The sequence below is a fragment of the Kryptolebias marmoratus genome, linkage group LG7 (genome assembly GCF_001649575.2).
Source record: "Kryptolebias marmoratus isolate JLee-2015 linkage group LG7, ASM164957v2, whole genome shotgun sequence".
Classification (NCBI taxonomy): Eukaryota; Metazoa; Chordata; class Actinopteri; order Cyprinodontiformes; family Rivulidae; genus Kryptolebias; species Kryptolebias marmoratus.
Genome location: NC_051436.1, coordinates 21,114,780 through 21,127,881, shown reverse-complemented (window position 1 = coordinate 21,127,881; position 13,102 = coordinate 21,114,780). Strand labels below are relative to the sequence as shown.

Sequence of the window (13,102 nt, the reverse complement as noted above, 5' to 3'; positions counted from 1 at the left end):
AGGATGCCTCCTGGACGCCTCCGTGGTGAGGTGTTCTGGGCACGTCCCACCGGGAGGAGGCCCAGAGGAAGACCCAGGACACGCTGGAGGGATTATGTTTCTCGGCTGGCCTGGGAACGCCTTGGGATTCCCCCGGAGGAGCTGGCCCAAGTGGCTGGGGAGAGGGAAGTCTGGGTCTCCCTGCTTAGGCTGCTGCCCCCGCGACCCGACCCTGGATAAGCGGAAGACAATGGATGGATGGATGTTTTTGTTTTAATTATTTTCTATGCTTAGGGTTGAGTTCCTTTCATGATTTATGTTAGTTATTTATTTTAGTTGTGTGATGGGAAATGAAAATAAATTTCATTTCTGAGTGGAGCCACCATGTTTGGCTGTTTGTACTGATAACTGCTGAGACACAGGTGTTTAAGATGCTGAGGGAAGCATCTGAGAAAACTCAGAAACATATCAGAAATCAACACAAATTATAAAAGAACCAAAAAAGAAAAAAAGGAAAGTGACAGAAATACTAGTAACTCAGAAATCTGGAACATAAAAGTGAACCTTTTCTTTAAAAAAAAACAAAAAACAAAAGCTGTCTTTGAAGCTGCTACTTAAAGCCAAAACCATTTTTACATTTGTTTACAACAATGCAAACACAAAAACTAAATAATTATGTTTTACATATCGATTTGTGGTCTAATATGGAGCTGGGTTCTGCTTGCCCTGGAACACATAATATTTAAAATTCTGCAGTTATGGCTTTGATGAAACCAAGGGACATAAGATTACAGTTCTGACTATAAACAAGTGAAATGTTTAGGTTGGCATCATCATTAAAGATGCATAAAAAGTTTAGAACTTAAGACAAATGAAGACAGAATAAAAAAAATATGAAGTATTTAAACTTTTGCTCAACTTTTGTAAAACTGAATGATTGTGTTTTTATAACCAACTTAAATCAGTTTATGAAAGCAAAAAATGATCACTTAAATTTTTATTTAAAGCATTACTTTGGTGACTGTGTAAAGTGGAATGGTCCTGTTCAGGGTCACTGGGTACCTGTCTCCAGCAGGTCAGAGACAGATCACCAAGGACCAATTTAGAGTCTCCAGTTAACTCAACATGCCTCTTTTTGGACTGTGGGAAGAAACCAGAGTAGTCTGAGAAGAACCCCACATGCACAGGGAGAACATGTAACCTCCACCTCCACACAGACAGGCCACAGCTGAGGCTTGAACCCAGGACCTTCTTGTTGGGAAGCAACAGTGCTAACCATCAACCCCACCATGAAAACGGCTTGCACGCCTCATTGCTCAGAGGCGTTTGTGGCTGATGTTGATCAGTTTCAAGTCTGTTTAAAATAACTGGCTAATATTTTCAGTCAGTACACTGTACAATAATTGTTACAAAGCCTTTTAGCAGCAGGTTTCAATTTTTGTTGCAAAATATTAACTGTTGCTGCAAACCTTAAAGAGTGAAGTGACCTACTATATAAAATACCTTCTGAATTTAAACTAATAACATTGTTGACAAAGTACTCACAATTTAAATCACGGAGTCACTTATCATGGAGGATGTTCACTGTACTATTTTAATTTAGGAAAAAAAAAAGATTTGCGCAGTTTTTTAGTCCAGCCCTCTTCAACCAGTCTTAAGATTCTGAGATATCAGCCACTTCCTCAATCTGCTGGGTGGTGCATGCTGTGCAGGGGCTTATCTGTCCATGAAGGTCCCTCATGTTCCTCCTCTTCCAAACTGAGTCAGGAATCCACTTACAGACAGCACATATTAACATCTGCAGAGAATAAAGAAATGAATTAATAATAATAATAGCAATAATAATAATGATAGAAGATGAGCTTTGTTGCTTAATATCTGCCCAACAGGGGGCAGCAACAGCTTGGAGAAAACCTTCACTGCCAGCTCAGAGGGCAAGAACAGAAAAAACAAAAACAAAGAAATAAACAAAAACAGGAGAGAGCAAGCTAAAATAAAAGTCTTTAAGTAACAAGTAGGTAAAGTTTTCTTTGCTGAAAAGACCTCATCCTAACTGGGTTTTAAAGAATCTGGTTCCAGATGTAAGAATTCTCAGTTTTCGTCTTGTTATTTTTGAATGTATGTGATCCTATTGTTTGAAAACTGGATGGGAATAAGTCCAACAGGTACACAGAGCAGAACAACTTCCAAAAGGACAAAGATAGTTGTACTAAATGTTTGTTTCCATCGAAGTGTACTGATGAGTACCTGAAAGGCAGCTGAGAAGCTTTTAGGAAGAGGCTTATTTCTCTAAGTCTCTAAAAAAGCTTTCTTTCCAAACTTCTGACTCCTGACTAAAAGGCGTAAAAAAAATGGACAATGTCACGTTTTTTAAAGTCAAGTAACTGGATTGGAGCATTTTTTTATTTTTTGTATTTTCTAAGTTTGATTAGCTATAGTGGCCATCTTGAAATAGATTGGCTCCAAAAGTTAATTAGCTGTAGATGTGCATTCAATGTCTTCACTGGCACCCTTTTATATCTGTGTCTTTGCTGCTCCCTCCCTTATTTTTTTTTTTACTGACAATTTTAGTTAGCATAGTTGAATTAGCTCAACCTATAACTGAATATGCATTAGCATAATTCAATTTGCTAAAACTTTAGTTGAATTAGCTTCAGCAAAGGTATAGTTTATCATACTTTATCTTAGTCTGTTCTGCTGAGATCCTTAAATCGTAGTTTAGTTTGTTAGTATAATTAGATCTTAGTTTGTTTTTTCCTCAGTTTACTTTAGTATGACTTAGTCAATTTTATCCTGTTTTTGCCTGTTTAAACTTATTTTAGTCTGTACGTTTACTATCTTAGCTCATGTTTTAGATATGTTTAGTTTCATGATTTCATTTAGATCATATTAGATTTCATTTATATTATTCCAGTTTATATGTTAGGTATTGTTGTGTATGTTTTGACTCTACTTCTGTCAGCCCGCCCCGGGGCAGCTGTCTACAATGTAGCTCACCACCATCAGTGTGTGAATGTGTGGATGAAAGGGTGAATGATTGTAGTGTAAAGCGCTTTGGGGTCCTTGGACTAGATAAAGTGCTATACAAGTGCAAGCCATTTACCATTTACAACATCCATCCATCCATTTTCTTTACCCGCTTCTCCATTCCGGGTTGCAGGGAGCAGTCACTGTGTGAGAGGCGGGGGACACCCTGTCCACCCTGTCTCCTGTCCATAATAGGGACATAGAGAGACAAACAACCATTCACACCTAGGGACAATTTAAAAGTCACCAATTAACCTAACATGCATTTTTTTTTATCTGTGGAAGGAAACCAGAGTACCCGGAGTATACTGACTCAACATTTTACACAAAAATGCAAAGCAGTTTGTATCGCCTTGTTCCTGAAAAGTGCTATATAAATAAAATTGATTTGACCTGATAAGAATTACTTAACATAAGCTTGATTAAATTCTGTCCAGTGGTTCAAAAGCTATTTTGCTAAACATAATGAGAAGAAAAGGACATTTTGTTATAGTCTTTCCAGAATATATATATATATATAAATAAATAAACTTTCCCTCCTGACTTTAGCCCTGAAAGGCAAAGACGAAAACAGTTTTAGGCAGAAATAATTTTTTTTCCAATTGTTTTCAACCCTTGAGCCTTTTTAGCTCAGCTAGAAGAGGCTCTTTGTCTAAGGAGGGTCTGACGTAGTGTGTTGCCCTCTTCTGGCGAGCACAAGTATTATACTTTATTTCTTTAGTTTCATCTTATTTTATTTTCTATTTATTTTTTTTTACCAAATTCCACTCTTTCCAAAAATATTTTCTTGCTTGCCTTTCAGGACTTAATTCAGAACTCGTAGACTAGGGATGAAATAAATCTGAGCAGTTCAGGTTACCTGTCTGGGTTTGGGACGTGTGTGTTTGGTTCAGTGCATGAAGGACACAGGTAGAATATGAAATTAGGTAGTAAAATGGATTTTACTGTAAAACAGAAAATGTTACAGGTTTTCTTATTAATTTACATGTTTTTTTTACACACCTTGCAATGATATTCTCAATAAACAAGAGTGTGTCTGTGTGATGTGGGCAGGGGGAGAGGGGGAGGGGCGCACATTACAGAGAGCTGGGGCAAAGCTGTCTGCTCAAACATCCAGGGAAAAAAAAAAACAATATGCCCATTTAGGTGAAGCATTGCCTGAATAACCTCAGTCAAAGGCTGTTAACTCTGTTGAAGCAGTATACTGAAGGCTGAAAAAGTTCTGGCAAAAAATAATGCCAAAAAAATAAATGCCAACAAAACAACAAATACAATACCAGTCTACTGATCATCATCATCATCATCATCATCATCATCATCATCATCATCATGTTTTGTACATTTCAAGCAGTTCTAAAGTTTTACAGACAGATATATGATAACTGTGCTGGTTTATATTCCTGATTTACTAAACACAGTAATATCAAAATACTGTAATTTAAATATGCAGCACAAATAAAATCTGTTTTTTCACATTAATTCATTAACTATGTATTTGGATATTCATGCCCTTCTCTGGGACAGCCAAGCCCTAAAGGCCTCCTTCTTCAACTTGACTTCCTCCATCACAGCTGGTGTTCACCAGCATGTCCTCCAGTTGCCACCACGACAGGCACCAATGACCTTCAGGCCACAGCTCCTGGAAGCTGCATCTGCAATAGAACCCCTGAACATGGCCCATTTGGACTTCGTGGCCCAACCTGACACATGAAAAACTCTCCCGGAGATGTGAGTTGAAGATCTCATGGACAGGAGGCTCCATCAGACGTTCTCAGTTCACCCTCATTATTTGTTTGGGTTTACCAGGTCTGTCCAGCAGTCTCCCTGGCCACTAGATCCAACTCACCTCCAGGTGGTGATCAGTTGACAGCTCTGCCCCTCTCTTTACCCGAGTGTTCAAAACATAGGGCCGCAGGTCCGATGGCACGATTACAAAACCGATCATCAACCTTTGGCCTAAGGTGGCCTGGTCTCGTGTAGACTTATGAACCACCTTATGCTCAAACATGAGGTACACTTTTGGTGTTTGTTCATCAAGGTTTCTGAGGTGTCCAACTGTGCAGTTTGATTTTCCTCCTTTGAATGGTTGCATAGTTAGAACACAAGGTCATCTGTGACCTTGACCTTTGACCCATCACCTTGAAATCAACAGTGATCACCCTTGACTCATGAGGTGAACAGCTGTGGACTTTAATATTCCTGTAATACAGTTGCAGTTAGAGGACAGGCTTATCTCTGACCTTGAACTTTGACCGGATAAGCACCAAAATATAATCATTTGTTCCCTGTACCATGTTTGATGTTTCCTGAAAATCCGTTCATTACTTTTTGAGTTATTCTGTACACAGACAAACATACAGACTCACAGACGTTACCAAAAACATAACCTCCTTGGCAGAGGTAATCAGGCTGTAGCCTAATATTAAATAAAATAAATAGAATGGTCTTTATTCACGTCAGTCACATCAGATATTAGATAGATGTGAACTTTTGAGAGCATCTGGACTTTTTATTGTGACTGGGTGTAGCGTGAACCAGTTTTCCTGAACCAAAGCAAAACAAAATAGTGAAAGAAGGATCTATGCAGACTCAGCAATCAGCTACGGTATACTGGACTGCAGTTATTCAAATGTTTTGATTCTGTGTATTTTGCCCTTGTTACTTTACTACTTATAAAAATTTAAATATTGTACGGTACACACCTAAAATTGCACCTTATGATCATGTAATGCACTGAATATGCTGTAATTTTTCATTTCTACATATATTTAGTATATTATTTAGACATTTACCATTTCAATAAAAAAAAAATTACTGAAGAAGTGTAGGCCTATACAATAAAAAACAACACTTAAATGCTTAAAAATGTCTTGTAGTTGGTTTACACTAATTTTGCTACATTGTGTGGAAAGTTAATCCTCTGAAGACGTGCTGGTTTGGTGCAAATAAAAGAAAACAAGTTAAACAGATGATAATGTTATGCCTAATATCAGCTGATCTTCCTCAGCAATAATTATTACAGGAGTCCAACATGTTTTTGCATAGTGGCTACAGCAGATACAGTCTGAGTTTCTGTCCTGTAGTTACTGTAACAGGTGTGGCTAAATACTTGCGGCCATACAGGATATCTTGTTATACATCCATCCATTTTCTTTCACCAGCTTTTCTGTGCAGGGTCACGAGGAGCTGGTGGTTTCCTCCAGTATGTATGACCTCCCTACAACGCCTGGGCATGCTCCTGATGAGGTAGCGGATGGTCTCCTGAGGGATCTCCTCCCAGACCTGGACTAAAGCATCCGCCAACTTCTGGACAGTCTGTGGTGCAATGTGACGTTGGTGGATGAAGCGAAACATGATGTCCCAGATGTGCTCAATCGGATTCAGGTCTGGGGAACGAGCAGACCAGTCCATAGCTTCAATGCCTTCATCTTGCAGGAACTGCTGACACACTCCAGCCACATGAGATCTAGCATTGTCCTGCATGAGGAGGAACCCAGGGCCAACCGCACCAGCATATGGTCTCACAAGGGGTCTGAGGATCTGATCTCAGTACCTAATGGCAGTCATGCTACCTCTGGTGAGCACATGGAGGGCTGTGCAGCCCTCCAAAGAAATGCCACCCCACACTATTACTGAACCAGTCATGCTGAAGGATGTTGCAGGCAGCAGATGGCTCTCCACGGCGTCTCCAGACTCTGTCACGTATGTCACATGTGCTCAGTGTGAACCTGCTTTCATCTGTGAAGAGCACAGGGCACCAGTGGTGAATTTGCCAATCCTTGTGTTCTCTGGCAAATGCCAAGCGTCCTGCACAGTGTTGGGCTGTGAGCACAACCCCCATCTGTGAATGTCGGGCCCTCATACCATCCTCATGGAGTCGGTTTCTAACCGTTTGTGCAGACACATGCACATTTGTGGCCTGCTGGAGGTCATTTTGCAAGGCTCTGGCAGTGCTCCTTCTGTTCCTCCTTGCACAACGGTGGAGGTAGCAGTCCTGCTGCTGGGTTGTTGCCCTCCTAGGGCCTCCTACATGTCTCCTGGTAGCGCCTCCAGCCTCTGGATACTACGCTGATAGACATAGCAAACCTTGTTGCCACAGCTGGCATTGATGTGCCATCCTGGATGAGCTGCACTACCTGAGCCACTTGTGTGGGTTATAGAGTCCGTCTCATGCTACCACGAGTGTGAAAGCACCACCAACATTCAAAACATCAGCCAGAAAGCATAGGTACTGAGAAGTGATCTGCAGTCCCCACCTGCAGAACCGCTCCTTTATTGAGTATGTCTTGCTAATTGCCAATAATTTCCACCTGTTGTCTATACCATTTTCACAACAGCGTGTGAAATTGATTTCCAATCAGTGTTGCTTTCTAAGTGGACAGTTTGCTTTCACAGAAGTTTGATTTACTTGGAGTTATTGTGTTGTTTAAGTGTTCCCTTTATTTTTTTGAGCAGTGTACATTACTTGTTCAGAGCACAAACTAAATCGATATGGTAAAGTTCAAAATTCTACCACTCAAAAAAAGTGCCATCTAGCTTAGGAATTAGTAATAACATGTTACACAAATTACTTGATAAATGACAATAAAAACCCTGTAAATGTCCGAAATTTGGGAAAAGAAACTGTTTTGGGGGACATAAATGCCACAGTAGTTGGGAATGTTTTAGCTCAGAGCAGAAATGTACGAATTTAAAAAGGCCTTTAGGGAGAATTATGTTTTACACAACATAACTTATGTTTCTGAATATCTGCACTTCCACAGATGTTTTTGATATTTCTTTACATTTCTAATACAAACCAAGGTTTGTCTCAACAAACATATTTAAAAACCCATGAAAAAGATATGAGCAGCATAGAAAATGAACACAGGAGACAAATTGTTCCTCTGAAGCTTTTATTTATATTTAAGTATGCTTTTTTAAGGATTTTATTGTTACACAGGAAAAATTAGCCACACAAGTAAATTTGAGTGTATTATCTTCACTTTTAATCTGTTTTATTGTTATTTATATTATTCTCCCTTATAAGCGCTAATGCTAAAAAAGTTACATAGGAACTATCACACGGTTAACTAACTTTGTGAGCACATCGGGACGTTAAACTAACACTTCACATAGATTAAAACAAAAAACAAAATGTCCAAAATGTATGAGGGCAAAAAGGAAAACAAAAATATTATTACTGAAGTAAAAATCAGGAGACAAACAAAAGACAAAATGAATAAACATTTACAACCACACAGCCCTGCAAGACTCCAGAAAGAAGTAGCACTCCACTTTCCTCCTGTTACCTCTTTTTCGGTAGATATTATCATATCTGACAGTTTGAGTTTTAATTTCAGCCTGGTTCTAGCCAAACATTTACATTCCGGAAATCTGAACATGCCTCTAAACAAACAACCTGATTAACTTATAAGTTTTACTTGCTCCACAAAGCGCCCGCTGTTATTTCCCTCTTAAAGCTTAAATCCGAGAATCTCCACGAACTGTCCTGTCCTCCTCACCAATCACCGCTCAGTCTTATCAGAAAGGTTTGGGTAATAAGAACTAGATAACACAAGCAAGGAACAGGCAACCTGCTGACTCAGATAAATATATTTGTTTATAAAAAAAAGCAATATTCACATGCACTCAAATGATATTAGATTGGGTCGAAACAGGTTCCTTTACTAGTACAATCTGTGTAAAGGCTACATGTTACAGGGCAGTGGGCAGCTTTCAGTTTAAATATTAACAATTTAGAAGGAGATTTGTTTCCCCGAGACGCTATAAATGATGCTGAAAGGTGCTCATTTATTTCCTGATGGCAGAGTTTTGCAAAAAATATCGTTTTTGAGGCCCTTACCTTTGGCAGTACGATGTTACTTATCGGCTGTAACTTGAAAGCTGAAGATTTAAAGACTGATTTAGCTCTTCAGACATTTTTTCTCTGAGTGTTTTTTGGCAGTGGAGGGGCTGGTTTATTGTCTTTGTTAGGTCACAGGGGGCTTTCGTTGGTCTCTAAACATGACCCTGTCGTTCCTACTATTTACTGTCTTAATTCTGCTAACTGGACACAAACGCTTCCATTCACACCCCTTTTTTGTGTTTTCATACAACACTCACATGCACTTTTCTTGCTAAAAGGGAAAGCTCAGATCTGTTAAAGTGGGGTTCTGTGGAAAAGTTATGAACAATTAATATCTTACCTGTTGTAAATACCTTTGAAATAGAGTTTAAGACATAAATCACACAATCATGTGCCAATGACACCCAAACCTAACATTCAGAGATGACATGTCTGCTACCTTTGTCAGTTAGTGCTCTTGTTTAGTCTTAGTTCTTATTTCACACCAAATGGTAGCGATTAGCAAAAACATTCAAGACTCATGGGAGCATAGCTATGTGGTGGTGAGTACTATTTCCTAAAAGTAATCAGTGATGTTGTGAACTCCGATGGTGACAGCCTGCAGTGGTCTTAGCCTAGATAGAGCATATTTAGTTGTAGTTTGTTTTTGTGTCTCTGAATCCATATTTGGGTGTTGTGGTGGTCTGGTGCTTGTGTTGGTTGATTATGTTCATGTGCACGACATAATTGTGCACAGATGTGAGCCGGTAAACATCAAGCTGTAGCCATCCATAAATATCAACAAACACTGCAGCATATCTTTGTTGCACAGCTGAGTGCATATGTACAATATGAAACAGGCTTCTAAAGAAACACAAACATCTTGTGCAAAAGATGGCCTGGTTTGCCACATGAACACTCCCCAGTGAACAATGACCCATGAACTTTTGAGTCATTGCTGTCTTGGAGACACCTTAGAGTCCCCTGGAGGACAGTGAATACAGTGTTCACCATCAGGTTTGGGTCTCATTGGCGAAGATTGGGCAATTCATGTATTCAGACCAAACTGATGAGCTAATAACTAGCCTGAGGAGGGCCAACTACTCAGGCTACTAAAATTGAAGCTCAACTTTTTGAATTTTACAGAAGTTCATAAAAACTATTTTATAAACATTTTCATTTCTATCAAATTTACATTACACAGTTATATTGGCAGGAATATATTTGTAGCCATACTGTACCTGGTGACTTAGCTTTAGCACTTTTGGCTCAGCCTACTGCTAGCTGCTGCTATTTTTGCTGGCAAATAACCTTAAATGTTTATGTAGTTGCACTACATGTAACCATGTAATGCTAAACTGATAGTGATGTAAACGTTTAAAGCTTAGTGTTCACATGAATGGTGTGATGTTTTTACAGTTGCTTTTAAACAGCAGGAATCCACTTTGATCTCCACTCAAACTAAGGGTTAGATTACTAATTCAGTCAGAATTTAACTTTATTTCTACAAGCAGAGGTTTTACCTAAAACTCAGAGAAGAAAAATTGTGTTCGTAAACTTTTTTCTTAAAATCCCACTTTAAAAAATCTGATCTATCCCTTCAGATAAAGCTGCTTCTTGGTGAAGAGAAGCGTATGTTTGTTTCACCTCAGGGCGCACATAAACTCAAGTAATCAGCTGGGTTTGTTAGGAGGTATCCACGCACAGGGAAAGGCTAAGAAAAATCCCAACCCAGGTGAGGAACACAGTGATCCTTTCTGGCCTCATCTAATGCTGAAGTATGACGTCCAAACCAGCCACTGAGTGGCACACAGGTGTGGCGTGTGCAACACGTGGCTGCCAGAAATACTGGAAGCACTTTTCAATGTGCGACTGGAGTTACCAGTTTCATCAACGCAGTTCTTCATTTTCTAATTCCTACACTACACACACAAACATACACTTGACTCGTTCCCAGAATATGAAAGAAAAAGCGTAACTAGTGAATATTCACAAGGGCTGACACCAGGCATGCAGAGTCCAAACAGTCCAGAAGGAGAAAAAACAATAAGCTTCCAGTCCACCTCTTTAAATTAAAAAACCGAAGACAAAGAAATTAAAAACACTCAGTACGAAGGGGGCAAATGGAAGACAAACAACCTGGCAACATCAAGGAGGAAGTAGTTGCTAGAATGGCTTTTTATTGGCTGTCAACACCTGATGGGTCGACCAATCAGTAGCTGCAGCCCCTTGTTGAGACAGGTTACAAATCTGAAAATAAAATCAAAAAAAAAAAATAATAATAATAATAAAAACTAGCTTAAGTCATAGACACGCATTATTGTAAGTATCTCTGCTATAGTAGACTTTTTTTCCTATATCATATTAAAGTCATTATGTAATAAAGAGAGAAATGTTATAGGATTTTTTTCTATTAGATCATTATCATCCTCAACATCATCATCCTCAGCATCAACAACTGTACCTGTTTTCAGATTTCATGCTATTGGTTAACGCTTCTATGGACCACATTCTGGGTGAGAATTAAAGGGCTCTATTGGCTGAAAGAGGGAGGAAGAGAGGTTTACTTCCTGTCCTTCATCCTTCCTGTTTTTAATCTCTTCTTGCTTCTAAAGACTGCATCACTGTAGAACAGCCAATTGGTTTTTACCTGGGGGTGTAAACAAAAGGATTGGGCTTGCATGGCAGCTCTCTATCTCTCACTGAAATCCCTTCCTTTTTCTCTCTGCCCCCTCCCTCTCTCTGCCTCTGTCTGTTCTGTTCTTGCGGGGAATGACGGGAATCGTTTAGTGACAAATAAGAAACCCATTCGTCTTGTTCCTGTGTTATCGTCGTGCTTCACCTTTCCCTTTCCTTTCGCCCTCCACTCTCACGCTCTCGCTCTCTGTAGGTTTTCTTCAACAGGACACCTCCATGGTTTGGGAGGGGCTGGGTGGCATCTGGCCGCCCTGAGAGCCCTGGGACAGGGTGCGGGAGCGAGAGCGGGAGCCGTCCATGGAGTAGGAGGAGGAGAGCGAGGTGGTGCGAGAGCGGGACAGGCGGGTCATGCAGGAGGAGGCCACTGTGGAGAAACAAGAGGCACACACAAGCTGTAAGATGCAACCCTTAAAGTGGGAGAAGATGGAAACAGCACACCCATTTAAAAGGATGAAGATAATATTCTGCAATTTTCTTACAGAGAAAAACCAAAGGTTCTTAGTCCAGGTCGTAACTTTATGCTTATCCCACCGGTGCCTTAAATCTCTTATTACAAGTCTGTACACAAAATGGCTTATAAATGTTCAAAACAAGAGTCAACAGTGCAGGTGTTAGGGACAATCAAGTCCCAGTCTTGATTGTGAGGAAAACAAGTGGTACCAACTAGGTTTGGACAGTATTCATTAAGGCAGGGGTGTCAAACTCCAGGCCTCGAGGGCCGCTGTCCTGGAGGTTTTAGGTTTTTCTGCTCCAACACACCTGATTCAAACGGTTTGATTACCTCCTCACCCAATCATCAAGTTCTCCAGGAGCATGGCAACAAGTCATTCATTTAAAGCAGGTGGTTTAAAGCAAGAACACATATAAAACATGCAGGACAGCGGCCCCCGAGGAACAGAGTTTGACACCTGTCAATGTTTAAGAACTGAAGCCCTTTTTGTTATTTGGCTGTTATTCTTCCATTTCTGTCATAATGTTTACTTCACGACTCTCCCTGCAGCTTTAGAAAAATCTGTGAGAAAAATAAATATTTGAAAACTCTCCTTATTCCCACAACCCTTCCGCTTCCTAATTTACCATCATAGTTTATCACCTCAGACTATGAATATCCAAATTCTTACAGACTTCCATTGTATCTGAGCTCAGAAACTTCAGAGGGAACTTACTGTAGCCCATGCCCTGGATGAAATATTTGAAAGCCTCAGTAAGTTTGGCAGGCTGTAGAGAAACAACAAAAACACAAAGTCACGGTACATTTTCACTTCAGTCTATGACCAGCTGCTTTTATGTACACAAAGATCCTTGTACACCACTAAACTTTAATTATACCAAAAGTTACAATGATTGGCTTTTTTCCCTTCATACATTTCTTGGCCAGTTCATTTTAAATAGATACATTAATCATGAGCTGGTGTGTGAGGTTGAGAGGTTCCGGCTAGAAATAGTCGGGCTCACCTCAACGCACGGCTCTGGCTCTGGAACCAGTCTCCTTGAGAGGGGTTGGACACTCTTTCACTCTGGAGTTGTCCCCGGTGAGAGGCGCCGAGCAGAAGTGGGCATACTTGTTGCCCC

At 40.0% G+C, this 13,102-nt stretch overlaps 1 protein-coding gene across 2 annotated transcripts in view; it reads right to left on the bottom strand.

Annotated features, from left to right (window-relative positions):
• Window positions 1–7,884: 7,884 nt before the first annotated feature.
• ndrg2 (NDRG family member 2) overlaps window positions 7,885–13,102 on the bottom strand; it is a 68,991-nt gene continuing 63,773 nt past the window's right edge. For both annotated transcript variants that reach the window (XM_017432038.3, XM_037976651.1), the window contains exons 15-16: window positions 12,697–12,748; window positions 7,885–11,894 (exon numbers count right to left, since the gene is read on the bottom strand). In XM_017432038.3, coding sequence (XP_017287527.1) covers window positions 11,731–11,894; window positions 12,697–12,748 — 216 coding nt within the window. In that variant the 3' untranslated portion in view covers window positions 7,885–11,730. The remainder of the gene's footprint in view (window positions 11,895–12,696; window positions 12,749–13,102) is intronic.